We start from the raw sequence: 26,239 nt of genomic DNA on the forward strand, positions 1-26,239 counted from the left end.
GATGTGTTCTGCAGGAGGAGGTCTGCTTCTGATCGTTCGTCTGGTGGTCGGGGTCCTGCTGATTCTATTCGCTGTTGTTCTGGTTGCTTGCGTCAGCAAAAGGTAGTTTAATAAATCTGTCTCTTTGCTTTCGTTTGCACGCTCAGATTATATTAATCATTCCATATTTATTACCCTCTGCACTCAAACTTTGTCCATCTGTGACCCAGTGTTATTGTTTTAAAATATAAAGTATGGCTGTCAAAATTGATGCGATAATAACAAGTTAATGCATATTCCCTTTACAGCACTAAATCTTTTGACGTGCGATTAAAAACCTCTATTTACATGTGGAGATATGCTGGCTCTATACACGCTAAAAGTCGTGATTATTTACATGGAGTCTGGTGGAGATATGCTGGCTCTATACACGCTAAAAGTCCTGATTATTTACATGGAGTCTGGTGGAGATATGCTGGCTCTATACACGCTAAAAGTCCTGATTATTTACATGGAGTCTGGTGGAGATATGCTGGCTCTATACACACTAAAAGTCCTGATTATTTACATGGAGTCTGGTGGAGATATGCTGGCTCTATACACGCTAAAAGTCCTGATTATTTACATGGAGTCTGGTGGAGATATGCTGGCTCTATACACGCTAAAAGTCCTGATTATTTACATGGAGTCTGGTGGAGATATGCTGGCTGTATACACACTAAAAGTCCTGATTATTTACATGGAGTCTGGTGGAGATATGCTGGCTCTATACACACTAAAAGTCCTGATTATTTACATGGAGTCTGGTGTAGTTTGGTGATGGTGATTTCGGGGCTGTTTCATGTTAAACTAAAAGGATCTTACTCTTTAACTAAAAGGTCTATCTCTGTAGGGATCCATCCCATAATGTTGTCACACACTTAGAATAATAATCTGAGCCTGTCAGCAGCAACAACAGAACTTTTAGTGGACTCTAACTGCTGCTGAACATTTGTCCTGTAGGGTTACATTACAGCTGTGTTATTGTTTAATTCTGGACCAGTTTCAGTTGTTCCATCAGACACTCAGACACACAAACATGGAGACAGAGAGTCCAGGTTGAAAAAAAAACCAAAGTTACACTTTAAAAAAATAATAAACTTGCTCCTTGGGCGTTCACATGTCACTGAAGTAGTGGAGGACGCAGAGTTTTGATGCTGAATCATATGAAGGTTTTCTCTTCCTCTCTCTGATGACTGTATACTGACTCTTTACTACATTTCACCATTTATATAGTCGGTCTATTCATGTATATTGTGTTATTACTGATCTACATCACTACCTAGACCACTATTTGCACAAACTTTACATTGAGTATTTACTATTTTTCAGCAGTGATATAGACTTCTCTATTCATGTATATGGTGTTATTACCATATCACATCCATCGACTTACTTACACCTCACTTTGTGCCTGCTTTGTAACGCCTACTTAATCTGTATTTTATGCTGCCTATTGTATTCTGTATTCTTGTATTGTATTGAATGTGAAACTATTTGTTGTCTTGCACGTTGTCTTATGCTTTTCTTGGCCAGGTGACCGTTGCAAATGAGAACCTGTTCTCAACGGCCTTCCTGGTTAAATAAAGCTTAAATAAAAATAAAATAAATAAACTCTTCTTCTGTTTGATGTTTATTCATTTTCAGAACGGAGGAGAAGGTGGAGGACTCCATCATCATCTACAACGCTGTAGACAGCACCATCAGAAGACAAACCACACCATGATGGCAGATCAACTTTTTTAAATCCATGTTTACATTTAAATAAAAAATGAAAAATAAAAGAAAAGGTTTTAAAATTTTAAATTTGTGTGTGTGTGTGTGTGTGTGTGCATGTGCATATGTTTCTTTGTGTGCATGCTTGCGTGTGTGTTTGTTTGTGTGTCTGTGTTTGTGCATGTGTGTGTGTGTTTGCATGTAATTTGATGAAAAGTTATGATTCAGCTATAATATTATGTTCATTTCTCCTTTAAAAATATTTGACAAAATAAAACCCACCAGATCTTTTATTTACATTTAAAATGAAATGATTAAAACTTAATTTAATGCACTCATTAGATGCACAATTGCTCCGTATTGTTGTCTATGGTGTGTGTTTATATTATATTATGCCAAAGCCAAAAACAAATTTCCATTTTATGCAAATCTAATGGACAATAAACTTGATGTACACAAAGTGTTGCATGATGGGACAATCCTGTTGGAACTGGGATGTTGATGTTGATTATTACTGAAGCGTAATGGTGCACCCAACGACACAAACACCCTGGCTGTTCATGTGTGCGATCATCCCTGCACATTCACAGAGAGAAAACATGACAGACAGACAGACAGACTAATGGTAGTAGTGGTGTGTTTAAATTACTTTCTTGAATATAAATGTCCATTAAAAAAATATCAAACAGGGTTCAGAAAAAGTAAATCAACTACTGATGCTTTATTAAAGCTCAGCAATGACATAGAGAAGACACTAGTTATGAAAGAGGTCATGGTAGCAGTGTTTTTAGATATTGAAAAAGCTTATGATACTATGTGGAGAGAGGGTCTGTTAATTGAATTAGATAAAATGGGAATCAGTGGGAGAATGTATAATTATATACTAGACTTTCTGTCACAATGTACAATTAGGGTCAAAGTTGGTAATGGAATAAATAAAGAGTTTATGGTTGAAAGTAGAATTCCCCAAGGATGTGTTATTACTCCCATATTATTCAATATTATGGTAAATGACATATTTGAACAATTAGGGGAAAGGAATGAAATGTTGTTGTATGCAGATGATGCTGTCATATGGAAAAAGGTGACGCAACATATACATAACCACAGCTGTTCAAAGAGATTTACAAGTAATAGAACAATGGGGAATAGATTGGGGAATTAAATTTTCCATACCTAAAAAAAAGGTTATGTTCTTTACCAGAAAGAAGATCCCAGAAAGTTAACGTTATGTTGTACAATCAATCAATTGAAAGGGAGAATAAATTTAAATATTTAGGGGTGTGGTTGGATGAAAGACTTATATGGAAATATCATATACAGAGCATATTGAAACAAAATGTAAATAGGTTCTAAATCTAATGAGGATGATCACTGGACAGTGTTGGGGAGCAGATAAGCAGTCTTTGATGTACATATATAAAGCTTTAATAAGATCTACCATAGACTATGGATGTGTGGTTTATAGTTCAGCATGCAAAACTTCTTCAAGAGGATTCAATTCAAAGCTCTAAGAATTGCTTTAGGAGCTATAAAAACAACTCCTACGTGTGCTTAGATTAGATTAGTAGAATCAGAAGACTCTCCACTCAGTCTAAGGTATATTAAATTGTCTCTAACATACTGGGTTAGGTTGTTGGGAAGTATTAATAATCCAGCAATTTCAGTTCTTAATGATAGCTGGGAATATCAAACAAAATCGAAAGGGTTTGGTTAGAACATCAACAGTATAGCAGAACAATATGGAATTAAATAAATGAAATGTAGTCCTTCTCTGGTCCTAGGTGCTATTCCCCCATGGATTCTTCCATCACCTGGGCCCAGTTTTTCAAAAGTAATCCAGTGGGATTTCGGATCACGGATTGGATCAAATCTTGGAAATGGGGTTTTCAGAAGCGAAAGAGAGATTCTGAACTAAGATCAGATCATGTAATCCGATCTTACATTTGATCTGGATCAAACCTGCCCTTTGGGTTTTTCAAAACTCTGAACTCAGTTTGGGATCTATTTGATCCAAAAAAAACAGGATTATCCTGATCCCATGGATTCAGTTGGGATCTTTTTAATCACATAAAATAAGAGTTTTTTTTTTTAAAGTGAATAATGTTTACTGATTATGTATACAAATTTCTTCATATTTGAAGCATATGTGAAGTCACATTTAATATATATAATACTATTGGATAGCATCGTTTTTGTTTTTTTTAACATTATAACAAAATAAGTAATGTAAAATGTTTCTGTTTATTACAGTGTTTCCTTTTCTTAAAATTGGCAATTAGTGTCCTACCTGTTGTTCTTTGCTGAGCCAGTAGGCTACACTGTTGGTTCCATTTAAGGCTCTGGTCAACAGGATTTGGTAATCCTGAAATTTGGTATTTGGATCCCAGTTATCCAATCCAATGTTCCTTTAAAAAATTGGCATAAAAGTAAGATGGATCAGGTGATCCTGAAATTTTCTGAAAAACTGGGCCCTGAGGTGAACTATTGGAAGGAAAGAGAGAATATCCAAATGAACAAAGTTTTGCAGCATATTGCCAGGGATATATAAAAACATAATTCTATGGATATGTTAAAATATATACAGATGGATCAAAACATCCACAAAATTGTATTTGCACAATTGCATTGTGGTATTGGGATATATATTCCAGAATTTAACAAAAGAGATGGATATAGGTTAAATAATGTTCTATCTGTATAGTTAATTGAGATGACTGGGATAATTACAGCTCTTACAGGTGGATTGAAGAGGTTAAACCATTGAGAGCTGTAATCTGTACAGACTCCATGGCAGCTATTCATAGCCTAGATACAGGTCACTCATCAAGGGAAGATTTGATTTTTGAAATAAAATATTTACTATTACATCTCAGGAACCTTAGAATCATTATTCAGTTGTGTTGGGTTCCAGCTCATATAGGCTACTTGACAGACAAACTGAAGTTTAACCGTCGTTCATTCAGCCGTTAGCTAACGCTAGCGGCCGTTAGCATGCTAACGCTAGCAGCCGTTACCGGGTGATTTAACCGGTGTTTGTGTGTGTGAATGAGACCGACAGGCGGCCGGTGAGCCGGTCCGGTCCGGTGTGGAGACGGACACTCACCAGAACCACCAGACAGTCGGTGCTGACGGACGGGAGACCCCAGGCTCCTTCCCAGCAAAACAACTCGTCGGGCGCCGCCATCTTCAGCCGCGACTGTGACCTCTCAACCCGGAAGAGAAGCTCGGCCCGCTGAGTTAGATTAACACGTTTCAAAATAAAAGTCTTAACATTCACCGAGTTTCAAAATACTACTTCAGTCAAATATCAATGTAGTTAAATCATTAACTAATACATTTCACTTTTTCAAAAATATTTCAACGTTTTCCTTAAAAATATAAAAAAATAAATAAATTCTAAAACATTTTGTACTTTTTTCTTAAAATATTCCAACAGTTTTCCTCACAATATTTCACAAGTATTCTTAGCTTCACATAGTTAAAGTATATAATATAATATTGTAATATATTCAAATTCTTTCCTCAAATTATTCCAACTTTTTCTTCAAAAAATCAATGGTAACAGTGAGGAAGGGAAGGGGTTACTTTACTGTCCTCTGGTGTCAGATACACACACACACACACACACACACACACACACACACACACACACACACACACACACACACACACACACACACACACACACACACAACCCTGTCAGATGAACTCATCATTCATTCAATAACTCATGAAGAATTTAGGAAGAAACCTGGAACAGACCCAGGCTCTTGGTCTGACCGTGCCGGTTGGGGGTGTGATGAACAGTGGCGATAATAGTCACAATAAAGATAATGGATCAGTGACTAGAAATAGTAGAAGTAGTTCAGGGCATAGCAGGACGTAGCAGGATGTAGCAGAACGTAGCAGGGAGTAGCAGAACGTAGCAGAGTGTAGCAGGACACTGCAGGTCACTGCAGGACAAAGCAGGTCACTGCAGGAGATAGCACGGCACTGAAAGGTGTAGCAGGGCATTGCAGGAGGTAGCAGGGTGTAACAGGGCACTGCAGGAGCTGTCAGGACACTGCAGGACAGAGCAGGGCACTGCAGGACGTATTAGGGTGTAGCAGGGCACTGCAGAGTGTAGCAGGGCTCTGCAGGGCATAGCAGGGCTCTGCAGGGCATAACAGGGAACTGCAGGACGAAGCAGGGCATAGCAGGACACTGCAGGGAGTAGCAGGGTGTAGCAGGCAAGGCAGAGCGTCAAACAGGACCGAGGTGCTACCAAAACACAAGAACTCCGGGGAATAAGCTCTGAACCGACTTATTTCATCTTTTCGGTGCCTAAACTTAACTTTCGTCTCCTCATAACGCTCACTCTTTCTTTCCTAAACCGTAATCTCCGCTCACAGTCACCTGTTCTCAGGTAACTGAACCACACTGATACACCGAGCTGTGATGGGGGTCTGGGGACCGAGCTGTGATGGAGGTCTGTAGACCGAGCTGTGATGGAGGTCTGGGGACCGAGCTGTGATGGAGGTCTGGGGACCGAGCTGTGATGGGGGTCTGGGGACCGAGCTGTGATGGAGGTCTGTAGACCGAGCTGTGATGGAGGTCTGGGGACCGAGCTGTGATGGAGGTCTGGGGACCGAGCTGTGATGGAGGTCTGGGGACCGAGCTGTGATGGAGGTCTGTGGACCGAGCTGTGATGGAGGTCTCAAAGCTCTGCAGCTGATGTCATGTGACCAGCCGGCCTTCTCCTAGTTCTCTTATGACATCATGTGAACCTGTTAATGAGAATGGGTTGAACCAACAGAGGATTGTTCTCTAAGGGTTAAATGTCAACTTAAAGCTGATGATATATGTGTGAATGATGTGTTCACTAAAAATAAAAACGTCACTTAGTGCAGCTATAACTTTGTGGTTACTAAAACAGCAGCCGCCCACACACACACACACACACACATACACACACACACACACACACACACACACACACACACACACACACAACCCTGTCAGATGAACTCATCATTCATTCAATACCGCAATTGTTTTCTGGGGTTTTTGCAGCTTTTTTTCAGATATTAGGGAAGTAACAATAAAAGAATACAAAGTTTGTAAGAAAAGAGTTCTCGTAACGGAAGGAAGTCAGAAAGTGGCACCAACAGTTTCTTGACATATGTCCCAACCTTTCTGTCCGTCAGTCAGTTAGCGCTCGGCTCACTCTTCTGTCAGGAGCCCCAACCTGAAGAGACTGAAGTAAGGATGGCAGTTTGGGACAAAAAGATTCTCTGGGCCGTCATGTTGGTCCTGACAGGTAAGACCAGAGTCCCAACATGGACCCAGTCAGTGGGGGGACAAGTCTTCAGATCCTTTACTCTGTGGTGAAAGGCTGACGCTTGGATTGTGGAAGAAGAAGGTGAAGTAGTGAGAAGAGTTGGAAAAGTGGGAATGGATTTAATTAGTAGGAATGGTTTAGAAAAGTTGAAGAATACCCAGAATGCTTTGGGAGATGTAGAATATAATGAGTTAATATTTGTAGTTTTTTTTTAAGGTGATGCTAAATGTTTTAGTGTGTGTGTGTGTGCGTGTGTGCGTGTGTGTGTTTTAGTGTGTGCATGTGCATATGTGTGTGTGTGTATGCTTGTATGTGTGTGTGTATATTTGTGTGTGTGTGTATGCTTGTATGTGTGTGTGTATATTTGTGTGTGTGTGTGTGTGTTTGTGTATTTGTGGGTGTGTGCGAGTATGTGCGTGTATGCGTGCATATGTGTGTGCATGTGTGTGTCAAATTGAAGCCAGCCATCCTGTTTAGCATCAACACACATGCACATGCACACGCACATGCACACGCAGACAAAGGTAGTGGTGGCCTAGAGGCTAGAAGCGAGCTTGTGACCGGGAGGTTGTCGGTTCAATCCCCAGACCGACAGGATAAAATCTTGTGGGGAAAGTGAAAGAGCAGCGCTTGTCCCTCCTCATTACCACCACTGAGGTGCCCTTGAGCAAGGCCCTTAACCCCAACCTGCTCCAGTGGAGCTGCTCATTGGCCAGCAGGTCAGACTGTGGTTGTACTGGGCAGCTTCCAGTATGAATGTGATCAGATCAGACTGTGGTGGTACTGGGCAGCTTCCAGTATGAATGTGATCAGATCAGACTGTGGTGGTACTGGGCAGCTTCCAGTATGAATGTGATCAGGTCAGACTGTGGTTGTACTGGGCAGCTTCCAGTATGAATGTGATCAGATCAGACTGTGGTGGTACTGGGCAGCTTCCAGTATGAATGTGATCAGATCAGACTGTGGTGGTACTGGGCAGCTTCCAGTATGAATGTGATCAGATCAGACTGTGGTGGTACTGGGCAGCTTCCAGTATGAATGTGATCAGATCAGACTGTGGTGGTACTGGGCAGCTTCCAGTATGAATGTGATCAGATCAGACTGTGGTGGTACTGGGCAGCTTCCAGTATGAATGTGATCAGATCAGACTGTGGTTGTACTGGGCAGCTTCCGGTATGAATGTGATCAGATCAGACTGTGGTGGTACTGGGCAGCTTCCAGTATGAATGTGATCAGATCAGACTGTGGTGGTACTGGGCAGCTTCCAGTATGAATGTGATCAGATCAGACTGTGGTGGTACTGGGCAGCTTCCAGTATGAATGTGATCAGATCAGACTGTGGTTGTACTGGGCAGCTTCCAGTATGAATGTGATCAGATCAGACTGTGGTGGTACTGGGCAGCTTCCAGTATGAATGTGATCAGATCAGACTGTGGTGGTACTGGGCAGCTTCCAGTATGAATGTGATCAGATCAGACTGTGGTGGTACTGGGCAGCTTCCAGTATGAATGTGATCAGATCAGACTGTGGTGGTACTGGGCAGCTTCCAGTATGAATGTGATCAGATCAGACTGTGGTGGTACTGGGCAGCTTCCAGGTATGAATGTGATCAGATCAGACTGTGGTGGTACTGGGCAGCTTCCAGTATGAATGTGATCAGATCAGACTGTGGTGGTACTGGGCAGCTTCCAGTATGAATGTGATCAGATCAGACTGTGGTGGTACTGGGCAGCTTCCAGTATGAATGTGATCAGATCAGACTGTGGTGGTACTGGGCAGCTTCCAGGTATGAATGTGATCAGATCAGACTATGTAACTGTGTGAATGTGATCAGGGTGTTCCTGCAAAAAAGAGGCTGCCTCTCAGTGAACCTCCCCTGAATAAAATAAAGGTTAAATAAAAAAAATAAAAGCAAACGCACACGCACAGTAGATGTACTTCACTACATTCCACCTCTGGACCCAGTTCCATTCAAACTGACCTTTATTGTAACGTGGCCTGTCTCAGAGTGGTGTTTCTGGGCTCTGTTCTACCAGTTTAACTTTAGTTAATGTTCTGGTTCAGAATAAAGAAGCTGAAGACATCTCTGGTCCAGTTTAACTTTAGTTAATGTTCTGGTTCAGAATAAAGAAGCTGAAAGACACTCCTGTTGGTGCAGAAACATGCAGACTGAAGCTGATTATAATAACACACGATGAGAAAAGACACATGAAGGGGAGTGAGATCAGTGAGATAAAAGAGATAAAAGTAACCAGAGATGGAGGAAGTACACACACACACAACACACACACACACACACACACAAACACACACACACACAACAACACACACACAACACAACACGACACACACACACACACACACAGACACACACACACACAGAACATACACACACACACACACACACAAACTGCCGTTGTCATGGTGAGATTTTCAGGGTTGTTTCTCTAAATCCCTCAAATATAAATCCAGTCTAATAGGAGATGACATCACAGGTGAGAAATGTTTGTTTTTACAATCAGACATCAGTTAATAAAGAAGAAGAGAATCAGAGACACTGGATTCTGATATTCATTTACTACAATCATCTTCTTCTTCTTCTTCTTCTTCTTCTTCTTCTTCATGTGTTTGTCAGGAGCTCTGGGTCAAAGAGTGAACTATCCAGATCCTGTTTGTGGTATAAAAGGATCGACCGTCACCCTCCCCTGCTCCTTCACACCGCTGGAGTCTGCCAAGATCATCAGAGTCGTCTGGTGCAAGAACCATGAAATCTGTCAGAGAACGACTCCGTCTGTGTACGACAGCGAATCAAACAACAACAACCCTCGTTACAGATACCTGGGAGACCAGAAGGGAAACTGCACTTTACAGATCTCAGATCTACAGGAGGATGACAACGCAACTTTTCGCTTCAGAATGGAAGCTAATGATCCCGGAGCATCTTTTACTGGCCAATCAGGAGTGAGAGTCACAGTCGTAGGTAAGAGCATCTCAAGGAACAGCAAGAGACTCAGTTGTTATAACCTAATTAGGAAACAGAGACACACACACACACACACACACACACACACACACAACGACACACACACACACACTTACATACAGAGAACACACGCACACATGCATGTACACACACACACACACACACACATGTATACACACACGCACACACACACACCACAAATACACACACACACACACACACACACACACACGACACACACAATCTCCTGTCCTGGTCTACATGTAGAAAGGGAACTGGTTTCTGGGACATTGTTTGGAGTTCTTTTCAGAAAACGTCACTAGACCCATCTGTAATCTTTCCTCCTCCCATTGAGGATCTTCTTCTTAAATCTCATCTGGTTTTTATCTGATTTTACAATATTACTGCTGAATAAATGTATCAAAGAACAGGGGAGGAGGGTCTCAGCCCAAACCTAGGGGGGGTCTGGGGGGCATGCTCCCCCGGGGAGATTTTTATCCTAATTTGATTTATTGAATCCACAAGATTCTTTACAGGCATTCTTCAAGATTGCAGCGCGCACACTATGCTTGTTACACACACAGGGCGCACAGCAGCACACACACACACACACACACACACACACAACACACACACACACACACAACAACAACAACACACACATGCAGAAGATTACAAATAAAAATATTAGGGTGCAAATCCTCCATCATAACAGCAATGCTCCAAGGTCCAAACACGCCTGGCTTTTAAAGGGAATGGGAGATGATCTCTGATTGGTTGATGAATGGGAGATGATCTCTGATTGGTTGATTGCATGTTACGCCCAAAACACACCTCTGATTAATGAAGACACTAAGTACAACCCTTTAGAACCAGGCGGCCAGCGCACGGACACTTTTTTACCGTCAAACTAGCAAAAGTGAATTTGGACACGCCCTAAACACACCTGCCGCGGCTTCACACTGTGCTCTCAGATCATTAAAATATGGCCCATAATCTATCTAGTCTAATCTAATATAATGTTTTAACTAACACTGTTAATGTATTTTAGATCAGATGGAGATAAGAAGCTCCAGAGATGTTGGAGAGTTTAAAAGAGGAGAAGAAGTCACACTGAACTGCACCACAATCTGCTCTATCCACCAACTGGAGGTCAGCTGGTTCAGAGATGGCTCCGCCCTCTCAGAGACTGGCCCCGCCCTCCATCTCAGCGATCTGACTGCAAAGGATTCTGGGAACTACACCTGTGGTTTGAAGAAGAACAAGCTCACCCTCTCAGAGCCGTACAGCCTGCATGTGGAGGCTGACCAGGAAGGTTAGTTTGATCAGTTTTTATCAGAAAACATTTTCAGACCAGATCCAAACTCAACAAGTCTGTCAATAGAAACTACAAACTGAATCTAAACCACCTTAAAGCTATAGTGCGTAGTTTCTGTCGCCCCCATGAGGAATTATAAGTAACTACAACAAAACTGTCGGCGCGTCCACATGATACAAGCCTTCCGTGATCAAGCCCCCCCCCCTCCACAAACTAGCCTGGCCTTCAAACTAGCACCTGCGCCGTGCGCTTACATCGTTAAAATAGGTCCCTAAAGCTTTAGACCTGCAGTGATTGGTCTATTTGGCGGCTTGTTTTGCAGCAGAACAGTCTGTGAACATCTGACATATTATCCTCTTATAAAGCAGCTGAAGCTAACATGTCACATTGTTACAGAGCAACATGACGTTAGATGCTTCAAGGTTAAAGTGGTTTCCTCTGACTGTAATCTCACCATTGTCTCCTGATATTGTCTGATGTGTTCTGCAGGAGGAGGTCGGCCTCTGATCGCTGGTCTGGTGGTCGGGGTCCTGCTGGTTCTCTTCGCTGTTGTTCTGGTCGTCTACATCAGCAAAAGGTAGTTTAATAAATCTGTCTGTCTTTGTCTTTGTTATACAGCTTATATATATTATATTATTGTGATCATAGTGTTGTGTTTGTTATTGTTATCATGTGGTTGTGTTTGTTATTGTGATCATGGTGTTGTGTTATTGTGGTCATGGTGTTGTGTTTGTTATTGTGGTCATGGTGTTGTGTTATTGTGATCATAGTGTTGTGTTTGTTATTGTGGTCATGGTGTTGTGTTATTGTGATCATGGTGTTGTGTTTGTTATTGTGGTCATGGTGTTGTGTTATTGTGATCATAGTGTTGTGTTTGTTATTGTGATCATGGTGTTGTGTTTGTTATTATGGTCATGGTGTTGTGTTATTGTGGTCATGGTGTTGTGTTATTGTGATCATAGTGTTGTGTTGGTTATTGTGATCATAGTGCTGTGTTTGTTATTGTGATCAAGGTGTTGTGTTATTGTGATCATGGTGTTGTGTTGTGTTATTGTGATCATGGTGTTGTGTTATTGTGGTCATGGTGTTGTGTTATTGTGGTCATGGTGTTGTGTTATTGTGGTCATGGTGTTGTGTTATTGTGGTCATGGGTTGCGTTTGTTATTTTGGTCATGGTGTTGTGTTATTGTGATCATAGTGTTGTGTTGGTTATTGTGATCATAGTGCTTTGTTTGTTATTGTGATCAAGGTGTTGTGTTATTGTGATCATGGTGTTGTGTTGTGTTATTGTGATCATGGTGTTGTGTTATTGTGGTCATGGTGTTGCGTTTGTTATTTTGATCATGGTGTTGTGTTATTGTGGTCATGGTGTTGTGTTGTGTTATTGTGATCATGGTGTTGTGTTGTGTTATTGTAATCATGGTGTTGTGTTATTGTGGTCATGGTGTTGGTGTTATTTTGATCATGGTGTGTTTGTGTTGTCATGGTGTTGTGTTGTGTTATTGTGATCATGGTGTTGTGTTATTGTGGTCATGGTGTTGTGTTTGTTATTTTGATCATGGTGTTGTGTTATTGTGGTCATGGTGTTGTGTTGTGTTATTGTGGTCATGGTGTTGTGTTATTGTGTCTGTGGTTGTGTTATTGTGGTCATGGTGTTGTGTTATTGTGGTCATGGTGTTGTGTTATTGTGGTCATGTGGTTGTGTTATTGTGGTCATGGTGTTGTGTTATTGTGGTCATGGTGTTGCGTTTGTTATTTTGATCATGGTGTTGTGTTATTGTGGTCATGGTGTTGTGTTGTGTTATTGTGGTCATGGTGTTGTGTTATTGTGGTCATGTGGTTGTGTTATTGTGGTCATGGTGTTGTGTTATTGTGGTCATGTGGTTGTGTTATTGTGGTCATGGTGTTGTGTTATTGTGGTCATGGTGTTGCGTTTGTTATTTTGATCATGGTGTTGTGTTATTGTGGTCATGGTGTTGTGTTGTGTTATTGTGGTCATGGTGTTGTGTTATTGTGGTCATGGTGTTGTGTTATTGTGGTCATGGTGTTGTGTTATTGTGGTCATGGTGTTGTGTTATTGTGGTCATGGTGTTGTGTTATTGTGGTCATGGTGTTGTGTTATTGTGTGGTTGTGTTATTGTGGTATGTTGTGTTATTGTGGTCATGGTGTTGTGTTATTGTGGTCATGGTGTTGTGTTATTGTGGTCATGGTGTTGCGTTTGTTATTTTGATCATGGTGTTGTGTTATTGTGGTCATGGTGTTGTGTTGTGTTATTGTGGTCATGGTGTTGTGTTATTGTGGTCATGGTGTTGTGTTATTGTGGTCATGGTGTTGTGTTATTGTGGTCATGGTGTTGTGTTATTGTGGTCATGGTGTTGTGTTATTGTGGTCATGGTGTTGTGTTATTGTGGTCATGTGGTTGTGTTATTGTGGTCATGGTGTTGTGTTATTGTGGTCATGGTGTTGTGTTGTGTTATTGTGATCATGGTGTTGTGTTGTGTTATTGTGGTCATGGTGTTGTGTTGTGTTATTGTGATCATGGTGTTGTGTTATTGTGGTCATGGTGTTGTGTTGTGTTATTGTGATCATGGTGTTGTGTTTGCAGGAAGAGAGCAGCAGGTCGGGATCAGACAGCCGTGGGACGGGACGAGGAACAAAAGGTGATCGGAGGTTTTTCACTGAATATTTTAGTTTGTAGATGAAGGATATGATGAGTGTGATGAGTCTGTCTTTCTTCATCTCTTCCTGTCTTTCCTCATCTCTTCCTGTCTTTCTTCATCTCTTCCTGTCTTTCTTCATCTCTTCCTGTCTGTGGTGTTCAGCACTCTGATAACATCTACAGCAACGACTTCTTGCCGCTTGCTGAGCAGCAGGGACCCAGCAGCGCTGTGGAGGAAGTCAGCTACGCCTCGGTCCAGTTCACACACAAGAAGCAGGCCAGGTACTGGAGGCTGCTAAACATGGCCCTGTTCATGGCTTCAGACTTTGGTATTTTCAACATGGACCCTATTTTCCCCTGCAGTGGTTTCTAAGTGACTGATGTGAACAAAACTCTTCCTTTTACGGATGAAGCGGCAAAAACAGAACTTTTAGTGGACGATAACTGTTTAATACTGGACCAGTTGCAGAGATTGTTGTTCACATCAGACACACAGACACACAAACATGGAGACATAGAGTCCTGGGGCCTCATTGCACAAAAGTAGAATAAAGAAATCCAGGATAAATGAAAAAGCGCAGCTTGATTTAGTGTGATCCACTCGCGGCTCAATCGGTTGCACGTTTGCCGAGCCAGGATAAGTAGGTGAAGCTATGTCAAGCCAGGTGTACATAGCTGGGATAAGTGCACGTTCGGCTTTCTTAAATAGACCACGGTATCGATCACAGATTTACTGATGCAGAAATGGAGACGACGTGCAGCAGCAGCTTCTAATGGAAATTTAGGAGGAGGTGAAACATATAATATGCAAAAGGGAAATACAGCTGTTATCAAACGGAAAAAAGCCCGACAGACAATAGTGGACCTACTGAATACGTATGGATTTAAAAAATCTACTTAGTCACTCCACGTTTTAATTGCTTTAATATGCTTGTTTTATGTGTTGGTTTTATTGCTGTATCTGTTTTTATGCGCTAAATGTGCTGGTTTTAGTGTAAAATGTCTTTGAGTAGCCTGTAAAGCACTATATAAATAAAAAACAATAATTCTTGTTCCTGGGAAATTTATAAGGACTAGGCTTAATTTCAAAGCTTATTCATAATGCGAGAATATGTTTTACAACCATATGCACAGATCTCCATAAGCTATGTCTAATTCTAAATATCTTTCTACAATTAATGTTCATACAGAACAAGCATGACTGGACAAAAACTAGAAAAGAAGTAGCGTCAATACACACTGTAAGCATATCTGTAAAACAATGTAGCCTGTTATTATTCATGTTTTTTTCTCACTCCCAAGCTCCAAGATGACAAGTGACAACCCCAAAAAATAAAATGATTAAGAAGGACATTTGATCAGGTGCCATTTTGCCGTTATTGATGCTAAAAGTCTCCTTTTAGAGTCCGCTGCACGGTGTGGGAGGATCCCCCGCCTTCCCCGCCTCCCCCTGTTGCACGTGGGGGGCACATTTCACGGGGACAGCAGCGGAGGAAAAGTCCATTTTCTTCGTGATCGTCCCACTTTTACCATTACCATCTCAACAACTGCAGTAGTAGGATTTAAATCAAACTCGCGTGACAGCAATAGTGACAAGTAATGCATGTTAATAAAATGAAGCAGAACTCATTCAGAAGACAACGGAATAACTGTTAAACACGTTTATTTCGGATCAGAGCGTCGCTGATTTAACACATCAGACTCCAGGATTAATCTTAGCCTGGCTGTTAGCCTGCTCTGGACCAGGCTAGCTGCAAAGAATAAATCGCCATGGTTACTTGGCTGGGTTTAATTTAACCTGCTTTTGTGCAACCAAGTCAAAGCTAAATTCATCCGGATAACCTGATATCCCGGCTTAATCCCTTATCCTGGTTTTGTGCAATACCCCTCTGGTTGAAATATACCAAAGTTCCCCTTTAAAAAAATTACTTTATCCTTGGGTGTTCACATTTCACTGAAGTAGTGGAGGACGCAGAGTTTTGATGCTGAATCATATGAAGGTTCAACTCTTCCTCTCTCCGATGACTCTTCTTCTGTTTGATATTTATTAATTTTCAGACCGGCAGAGGAGACGGAGGCCTCCATCATCTACAGCGCTGTAGCCAGAACAGGCTGAAGACAAACCACACCATGATGGCAGATCATGTTTTTTTTGTAATTTTAAATTACATTTTTTATATAATTATCTTTTTATGAGTAAATTTCACATCAATTGACAAGTACAAATGGAATTACAGTTGTTAACATCAGAATTCTACAGAACCAAAGGTTTTGTATCAATAGTTTATTTTTCCAGATGTCCAATGTCCATTCCCTTTTTAATAATATGTATACATATATATCAGTTTGGCATCATTCAGTTGTGTTCACATCACTGAGGTACATTGGGAAACCCAAAAAAGTAGAAATCAGATAAAAAGTGGACGTTCCTTCAGCTCGTTACCTTGACAAAATCTGGTCTTAAAGGTCTGATGAATTGTACCCATTTTTCCCAGTGTTTTATGAATACGTCTAACTTTAGGTTGAGAGAAACAGTAACCTTTTCCATAGTATATATATCTATATATATATATTGTCACATCTACCCAATTATTAATTGTAGGTCCAGTCTGCAACATCCATCTTTTAGTTAGGGCCTTTTTTCCTGCTGCCAGTTCTGGGGGGATATACCCTAAGTACATGATTTTGAAATCAAATGGTGTATGTGTGTTAAAAACATCTTGTATTGCTTTATGTATATCTTTCCTGTAACTTTGTATGTTTGGACATTCCCAGAACACATGGTAATGACCTGCAGCCTGACATCCACAATTACGCTGGGAATTACCATTACTTTGATATACCTTCATGAGTGGAGTGATGAAATATTGAGCTACATTTTTCCAGCAAAATTCCTTCCATGCATGGGATTTTGTAGTTTTCCATTGTAATACACAGATGTCCTCCCATTCATTGTCCATTATTGTTTGTCCTCCTTCCCATTCCCATTTGTCCTGTATGTATTTTGTTGAGGAAGTTTTCTGAATTTGGAGACTCTCCTTTATAGTTTAATGTTTGATTTATATGCATCAATAAATAGCTGGACAAAGGGTTTACTGGCTTCTCTAGGATCCTTGTTTTTTATTTTATGATTGTAGTAATGTTGGAGTTGAAGGTATCTTAGAAATCTTGTTTGAAAACTCACGATAGCCTCCTTCTGTGTAATGCTACATAGAGATGTAATGCCTTTTTTAATCCAAACCTTGAATCCATTGTCAAATTTATTCGGTGTGAAATCCGAATCATAGCCACACCAGCTCAAAATGTTAATATCTTCAACCAATTTATGTTTTCTAATTAATGATCTCCAGACCTTGAGAGAGGATTTTACCCACAGATTCTCTAGTCTATCTATGCATTGTTGTAAGTTATTATGTGGTAATGCAGCTTTTATATGAAAATCAGGTATCACACTGCATTCAATATCCTTCCATTGTGCATTGTAAGTGGGATTACACCAGCAGAGTAACGCTCTCATCTGTGCTGAGATGTAATAATTCCTCAGATATGGAAGACCCCAGCTGCCTTTCTATTTCGATAGTTGTAGTGCTTTATATCAGATTCAAGGTTTTTTCCCTTGCCATATGAATCTCGATATAATTTTGTCCCATTCAGCAAATTGGTTTTGAATAATCGTAACTGGGAGCGTTTGAAATAGATATAGGAATCTCGGTAAGATGTTGATTTTAATTGTTTTAATTCTTGAGCGTAGACTCAGGAAGGGTATGAGATTCTACCTTATAAGATCCTCTTTAATTTTATAGCTCAGGGGGTGATCATTTTTCACATGTAATTTTAACAGATCCTTAGGTAAAATAACCCCCAAGTATTTGAAAGATTCCGTCTTCCATCTCAGAGGGTACGGTTCCTTTAATTTTTCACATGGACAAAAATATATGTAAGAGTTTCAGTTTTATTAAAGTTCATTTTATATCCTGATATAGAACCAATTTTTTTTAAGAACATCATGACTTCCGGCAGGGACACCTCAGGGCATCTAAGGTACAGGAGGATGTCGTCTGCATAACACGCTATTTTATGTTCTACCTTGTTCATTTGTATTCCCTCAATTTTGTCATTCTGTCGAATATGCTGGGCCAGTGGTTCTAAAAACATCGCAAAGAGAAGCAGAGACCAAGCACAGCCTTGTCTCACTCCTTAAGTGACCATTTATTTTGATTCTCGCCATGGGGTTATCATAGATAGCTTTAGTGCTATTTATTATTATTTCACTGAAGCCAAATTTGAATAAGACTTTAAAAAGTTACTGCCAGCTGACCGAGTCAAAGGCTTTTTCCGCATCCAGGCTTAGAATTAGAGCCCTCATCTTATGTTGTCTAATGTGGTCCATAATGTACAGTGTGCAATGTTGTCTCGCATTTGCCGCATATGTATAAAACCCGTCTGGTCATTATGGATTAAGGTGGGGAGTAATTTTTCCCTTCTTTTGGCCATTATAGATGTATATATGGTAATTAACATTAAGTATTGAAATCTTTCCAGGAGGGTGGGGTCTCTGCTTTTTTCAATGCCCAATTACATGTAGTCCGCAGTATGGGCAGAAGCCACACTTTAAATGCCTTGTACCATTCGGTTGTAAAACCATCACTTCCTTTTTGTTTGATTTGTTAGTTTTTAGTCTGTTTATTGCCTCAGTTAATTCTTGTGGTGTTATTTCTTAGAGCTTTGTTCTGTTCCTCGGTCATGGCTGGTAAATTTAGGGTTTCCAAAAATGAATCAATTTGATCTTCTTGGACTTCTACTGTCCTGGAATGAAGTTGTTTATAGAATGACTCCACCACACCTTTTGAAATCACCTTACCATCCATCACATCCAGTACTCTTTCCTCTTTTACCCCTCTATCTCCAAATCAAATTCTTACTTTGATTACTTTTGCCCGTCCAACCACCTGCCCCCTGGATCCTATCCCTTCTCACCTGCTACAGTCCATTGCTCCAGACCTCCTTCCTTTCCTCACCCATCTCATTAACATCTCGTTGTCAACTGGCTGTTTCCCCAATGCTCTCAAAGAGGCAAGAGTGACCCTACTACTCAAAAAACCAACACTTGACTTGTCTGATGTAAATAACTATAGACCCATCTCCCTTCTTCCCTTTCTATCTAAAACTCTTGAGCGTGCCATTTATAATCAACTCTCTACTTATCTCCACCAGAACAACCTTCTTGATCCCCACCAGTCTAGCTTCAAGGCTGGTCACTCAACAGAAACTGCCCTCCCTGCTGTCACTGAGCAGCTTCACATCGCTAAAACAACCTCTCTCTCTTCCATCATCATCCTTCTGGACCTTTCCGCGGCCTTTGACACAGTGAACCACCAGATCCTCATTTCGACACTCCAGAATCTGGGTGTCTCAGGCTCTGCGCTCTCATTGCTCACATCTTACCTGTCAGACCGAACCTACCGGGTAACTTGGAGAGGATCTAGCTCAGATTCTTGCCCACTCAAAACTGGGGTTCCTCAGGGATCAGTCGTGGGTCCCCTCCTCTTTTCTCTGTACACCAACTCTCTCGGGTCTGTCATTCAGTCGTACGGCTTTTCTTATCACAGCTACGCAGACGACACCCAACTAATTCTCTCCTTTCCTGAGTCTGACACTCAAGTAGCAGCACGTATCTCGGCCTGTCTTACTGATATTTCTTCTTGGATGTCCACTAACCATCTGAAACTCAACCTTGACAAGACTGAGCTCCTTTTCCTTCCAGGGAAGGGCTCTCCTACCCAGGACCTGACTATAACAACTGACAACTCTGTGGTGGTCCCCACCCAGACTGCTAGAAACCTGGGTGTGACACTTGACGACCAACTCTCCTTCACTGCTAACATTGCTACAACCACCCGATCGTGTAGATACATGCTGCATAACATCAGAAGGATACGTCCCCTTCTAACGCAGAAGGCGGCTCAGGTTCAGGTTCAGGCTCTAGTCATCTCACATCTAGACTACTGCAACTCCCTCCCGATTGGCCTCCCTGCATGTGCCATCCGACCCCTGCAGCTCATTCTGAACGCAGCAGCTCGACTTGTCTAAAACCTCCCCAAGTTCTCTCACACTACACCACTCCTCCGCTCTCTTCACTGGTTACCAGTAGCTGCCCGCATCTGCTTCAAGACACTAGTACTTACATACAGGGCCATGAACGGATCAGCCCCAGCTTACATCCAGGACATGGTCAAACCATATACCCCAACCCGCTCACTTCGCTCTGCATCAGCCAAACTGCTTGCTGCCCCCCCACAGCGAGGGAGAACTAATCACTCAACGAAATCCCGACTGTTCACTGTCCTGGCTCCTAAATGGTTGAACGAGCTCCCTGTCGACATCAGGATGGCCGAAAGCCTACACATCTTCAGCCGAAGGCTAAAAACTCATCTCTTCCGACTACACCTCGGATAAAAAAAAAAAAAAAAAAAAAAAACAATTCTTGAATCTGCACTTTCATCTGTCTCTTTGTAGCTTAGCTTATTTAAAGCTAATGTACTTGCACTTACTACTTGTTGTCTGGAGTTTGAACATTCACAGTTGAAAGCACTTAATTGTAAGTCGCTTTGGATAAAAGCATCAGCTAAATGACATGTAATGTAATGTAATGTACTTTATTCATCCCGATCGAAATTTTAGGCATCCAGTAGCTTACACAACCACAACACAAAAAAACACACACATACACATATATCTCACATACATGAAAATCACTCACAGAAATTTAGAGAGTTAACAATTTAAGGTCTGGTATGGACTGACCATGTGATGCAATGACCATGATGAGGTGTTATGGTAGAGTGTGTACAATGGTGGTTTGTGGTTGTGTTGTTAAAACAGCAGCCAATGCAAAGTTGGTAAGAAAAGAGTTCTCGGAACAGAAAGAAAAAAGGAAGTCATAAAGTGGTTAAAAACGTTTCTTGACATATGTGACAACTTGTGTGTCCGTCAGTCAGTTAGCGCTCGGCTCACTCTTCTGTCAGGAGTCCCAACCTGAAGAGACTGAAGTAAGGATGGCAGTTTGGGACAAAAAGATTCTCTGGGCCGTCATGTTGGTCCTGACAGGTAAGACCAGAGTCCCAACATGGACCCAGTCAGTGGGGGGACAAGTCTTCAGATCCTTTACTCTGTGGTGAAAGGCTGACGCTTGGATTGTGGAAGAAGAAGGTGAAGTAGTGAGAAGAGTTGGAAAAGTGGGAATGGATTTAAAAAACAAACTAACTGACGAGGCTAACCAGGGTCTGAATCCCTTCCCCTACCCTAAACCTACCCCTTCGCCTCCCTACCCTCATCCTAACCCTAACCCTAATTCCCTTTTCTACCCTCATCCCAAACCCAACCCCAATTGTACCTCCCCCTACCCTAAACAGGGTCTGTATCCCACCACTCCCCACCTACATCCTTCCTCTAACCTTAACCTTCATCCTCACCCCAACCCTCATCCACACCCTAACCCCAACCCTCAATCTAATCTTAACCCCAATTCCCACCCCTACCCTCACCCTAACCTTAATCATACCTCCCCCCACCCTAACCTGGGTTTGTGTCCTACCCCCCACCCTCATCCAAACCCCAACCCTGACCTTAACCCTTATCCTCACCCCAACTCTCATCCCCATCCTAACCCCAACCAAATTCTTTTCCCGATCATTCTGTTTGTATCCACTTACTCCCAACAGACCACCAGATTACATCACTACATTAAACACAATTACAACATTTTGCAAACACAACACCAAGCATTTACCAACCATAAAACTATTTCCGCCTATCGGAAAAACAGAAATCTTAAAGACCTACTTGTTCATTCCCAATTCACAGATCATAGACCTCCCGTCAACACTCAACACAACACTTTTTACAAAAACAGAAAATGTATTTTTAACCCACATAGCCGTACATCCCACCCAATCCTCCAGTCTTACTCCCTTCATACAAGCAATACCGTCTACATTATTACATGCACTGTCTGCAATAAACACTACATAGGTGAAACCAAGCATACCATACTCATACGCCTTAAACAACACCTTTACAATATTGAACAAGGTAAACTCACCACACCATTAGTTGCACATTTCCAGCAACACTCAATCAATCACCTCATCATTTCTGGTTTAGAATCCAACGACTGTTGGACTGTGGGGCAGAGGAAGAGGGCGGAAAGAATTTGGATTCACCTTCTCAGGACCATCACACCCACAGGTTTAAACGACAAATAAATTTCCATGTACATCCCTTCTGTTTTCTATTCTCTACCCTACTCTGCAAAAAATGCAAAATTATTATCATTATATATATAATTTTTTTTCTTCTCCTTTGGGGCGTTTCTTTATGCACCGGATTTTATTATCAATTATTAGATGTGTTTTGCATGCTTCTCTTTGAATTTATTACCAAGCACTTATTTTATCTTCTTTTTATTATATTCCTAAATTATGTATAAATTATGAATTATCTATGAATTATTTATGTATTTATTATATATTATATATTTATTTTACGGCCAGTTTTATATGTGATTGCATGCTTTTCTACTGACCTTTTTATCCAGCACTTATTAATTTATCTCTCTTTTGCATGATCTCATTGTATGCATTCATTTGTGTTTGTTTTTATTAAAATTAAAAATGTTTTTTTTTTTTTTTTTTTTTTTTTTTTCTCATTTGCCAAACATTCTCATTTGCTTCCCTTCCTGGGGCCTTGCACCCCTGTCCCCCGGATTATGGGTTAAGAGAGCTGCCTCTACACTAAGAACCTAGTCACTTAATCCCCCATCTTCTCACCACACCCCTTCCAACTCCCTCCTGTTTGGTTCAGATCAATAGGCCAGTGCCAGAAAATTAAAACTCTTAACCATTAACTCTAACCCTACCCCAACCCTTACCCTAACCTTAACCATCACCACTAAATGCCTAACCTTAACCCTTACCCTAACCTCCTCCCATTGAGTATCTTCGTCTTAAATCTCATCTGGTTTTTATCTGATATTACAATATTACTGCCAAATAAATGTATCAAAGAACAGGGGAGGAGAGTCTCAGCTGGATGGGAAACTGACAACTGCGTCAGTCTTAAACTAGCAAAGACACTAGCATTGGTCTTTGCGCTGCTCTGCACCGGGTGCCAGATAGGACCCTTATACTGCATGGGATTATGATAAAGTGTGTCTGTAAAGGGGAGACTCGTGGGTATGTACAGAACCCATTTTCATTCAGATATCTGGAGGTCAGAGGTTAACGGACACCTTTGAAAAAGGCCGTGCCATGTTTTTCCCTCTCCTAACTTTAGCTTAAATTTGGATCAGTACTTATCTTCCTTCCCAACAAGCTAGCACAGCATGGGTTCCTTAGGTTGTCTAGTTTACTTTGATACCAATGTATTGTTCTAGCTTTGGAACAGAACCCTCTACAGCCTCTAAAAGACAGTAGAGTCAGCCTAAAAGGTTTAGGGCTGTCTTTACCTTTAGTTGTATAGTGATCTTGGTCCTTAACAACATGAGGAACAGGGATCATCAGTTCCAACAAGTCATAATCTAATATAATGTATTAAAAACTAACACTGTAAATATATTTTAGATCAGATGGAGATAAGAAGCTCCAGAGATGATGGAGAGTTTAAAAGAGGGGAAGAAGTCACATTGAACTGTTCTTCTGCTATCTGCACTATCCACCAACTGGAGGTCAGCTGGTTCAGAGATGGCTCCGCCCTCTCAGAGACTGGCCCTGCCCTCCATCTCAGCAATCTGACTGCAAAGGATTCTGGGAACTACACCTGTGGTTTGAAGGAGAACAACCGTACCCTCTCAGTGCCGTACAGCCTGCATGTGGAGGCTGACGAGGAAGGTTAGTTTGATCAGTTTTTATCTGAAAACATTTTCAGACCAGATCCAAACTCAACAAGTCTGTCTATAGAAACTACAAACTGAATCTAAAACAGTAAAACCACCTTAAAGCTGTAGTGTGTAGTCAGTTCAGTTCAGTCACTTTATTATCCCAAAGGGGAAACTTGATCTGCAGTCAGGAGTGAAAGATAAAAAAGAAACACATTCAAGCAACATACAAATAGACAAGGCAACAATACAAAGACATGAGTACAAGAAAGGTTTCCTGTATGTAATACACACAACACAAGTACTACATCAAATTAAGCTGAGTTATTGCACATGGGACAAAGGAGTTTTTACTCCTATTGCTCTTGAATCGAGGTACTATATATCTACAACCTGAGGGGAGTATTACAAACTCAGAGTGTAGGGGGGGTGGTCCGTACAGTCTAATATAGACCGGGCCTTGCGAAGTACTTGCTGGTCAAAGATAACCGTCTGTCACCTTACCAGCCACCTTTACAATATGGCTGAGGTGGTTTTTGTCCCTGCATAGAAAACTAATTTTTATGATAATCAAATAAAGAACTATTTTCCAAAACACTTTTATTTTTTACTTTTGTGATTTATTTTCAGAAAAGACTGATATTGGGCACCTTTACCTGTGTGCAAAATATGACTGTCATCAGATTTTCAGAAGAAAAAATTAAAATTTCTTTTAATATTTCTCAGCCAACCCTGAGTATTCTCAATAAACATCTAACTCACTTGAGACCAAGTCACTGTATTCTGTGAACATTGTACAACAGTTCAAAACTTTAAAGTACAGTAGTAGGCCTTAAATGGCCAAAGCCAAAAGTATTGAAAAAGGTCAAATGTGAAAATGGAGCCAGAACAAACTGGACTGAACAGACACTGGCTTTTGCAGTCTTCTGAACCGTAAGTACAGTAACTGCCAAGTACTTTAGGGTTAGGCCTAACCCTTGGCCTTCCTGGGCTTTGGAAGCAGACGAATGTTCTGCTTAACAATCAGGAGCATTTCTGCTCTCTCTGTACCGATCCTATTCCTCTTTTCACTGACAACGTTTGAAGCAGCGGAGAAGAGATGTTCTGGGGATGGTGGGTTCACTCAGGTAACCATGCACCTAAAAGAAATATAGACAAGTGTATATATATATATATATATATATATATATATATATATATATATATATATATATTATTATTATACAGTACAGCCAAGTTTGGACACACCTTCTCATTCAATGTGTTTCTTTTTTATTTTTCGACTATTTACATTGTAGATTCTCACTGAAGGCATGAAAACTATGAATGAACACATGTGGAATTATGTACTTAACAAAAAAGTGTGAAATAACTGAAAACATGTCTTATATTTTAGATTCTTCAAAGTAGCCACCCTTTGCTTGTGCGTGTTTGTGTGTGTCTGTGTGTGTTGGTGTGTGTGTGTCTGTGTGTGTGTGTGTGTGTGCGTGTGTGTGTGTGTGTGTCTGTGTGTGTGTGTGTGTGCTTGTGTGTGTGTGTGTGTGTGTGTGTGTGTGTGTTGTGTGTGTGTGCTTGTGTGTGTTTGTGTGTTTGTGTGTGCTTGTGTGTGTGTTGGTGTGTGTGTGTCTGTGTGTGTGTGTGCTTGTGTGTGTGTTGGTGTGTGGGTGTGTGGGTGTGTGGGTGTGTGTGTGTTTTCTTGTGTGTGGGTGTGTGCTTGTGTGTGTGTGTGCTCCCCCTCTCTCTCCTCTCTGAATAATGTGTGTATAAAAACACATCAGCCATTCATACAGCGCTGTAGCCAGAACAGGCTGAAGACAAACCACACCATGACGGCAGATAATGTTTTTAAATTTTAAATTTTAAATTTAATCTGAAAAAAGCAACAAAAACTTTCGGAAAAAGCCCAGTTTTCATTATTGGATACAAACTGTTTTTTTTTTTATTTAAAATTTAAAATAAAAAAAAATATGAAAGAAGCAACAAAAACGTTAAAAAAAAAAAAAAAAATACTTTGGAAAAAGCCCAGTTTTTATTATCTGTCGTGTGTCTGACAACATTATGGGATGGATCCCTACAGAGATAGACCTTTTAGTTAAAGAGTAAGATCCTTTTAGTTTAACATGAAACAGCCCCGAAATCACCATCACCAAACTCCACCAGACTCCATGTAAATAATCAGGACTTTTAGCGTGTATAGAGCCAGCATATCTCCACCAGACTCCATGTAAATAATCAGGACTTTTAGCATGTATAGAGCCAGCATATCTCCACCAGACTCCATGTAAATAATCAGGACTTTTAGCGTGTATAGAGCCAGCATATCTCCACCAGACTCCATGTAAATAAT

At 40.9% G+C, this 26,239-nt stretch overlaps 2 protein-coding genes and 1 long non-coding RNA gene across 3 annotated transcripts in view; all 3 read left to right on the forward strand.

Moving 5' to 3' along the window:
- The window catches only part of LOC120563019 (sialoadhesin-like), a 9,887-nt gene extending 7,693 nt beyond the window's left edge, over window positions 1–2,194 (forward strand). Inside the window, exons 6-7 of the mRNA XM_039807030.1 lie at window positions 15–102; window positions 1,666–2,194. Coding sequence (XP_039662964.1) covers window positions 15–102; window positions 1,666–1,744 — 167 coding nt within the window. The 3' untranslated portion in view covers window positions 1,745–2,194. The remainder of the gene's footprint in view (window positions 1–14; window positions 103–1,665) is intronic.
- Window positions 1–17,110, forward strand: part of LOC120563015 — a 33,794-nt gene extending 16,684 nt beyond the window's left edge. The window contains exons 6-11 of the mRNA XM_039807026.1: window positions 9,693–10,037; window positions 11,092–11,355; window positions 11,848–11,935; window positions 13,965–14,019; window positions 14,182–14,300; window positions 16,077–17,110. Coding sequence (XP_039662960.1) covers window positions 9,693–10,037; window positions 11,092–11,355; window positions 11,848–11,935; window positions 13,965–14,019; window positions 14,182–14,300; window positions 16,077–16,134 — 929 coding nt within the window. The 3' untranslated portion in view covers window positions 16,135–17,110. The remainder of the gene's footprint in view (window positions 1–9,692; window positions 10,038–11,091; window positions 11,356–11,847; window positions 11,936–13,964; window positions 14,020–14,181; window positions 14,301–16,076) is intronic.
- Window positions 6,029–6,629, forward strand: LOC120563032. Its single transcript, XR_005639898.1, has 2 exons — window positions 6,029–6,255; window positions 6,406–6,629. It is a non-coding gene; the product is annotated as an uncharacterized LOC120563032 (long non-coding RNA).
- Window positions 17,111–26,239: the final 9,129 nt, after the last annotated feature.

This window comes from Perca fluviatilis, chromosome 7, assembly GCF_010015445.1.
Source record: "Perca fluviatilis chromosome 7, GENO_Pfluv_1.0, whole genome shotgun sequence".
Taxonomy (NCBI): Eukaryota; Metazoa; Chordata; class Actinopteri; order Perciformes; family Percidae; genus Perca; species Perca fluviatilis.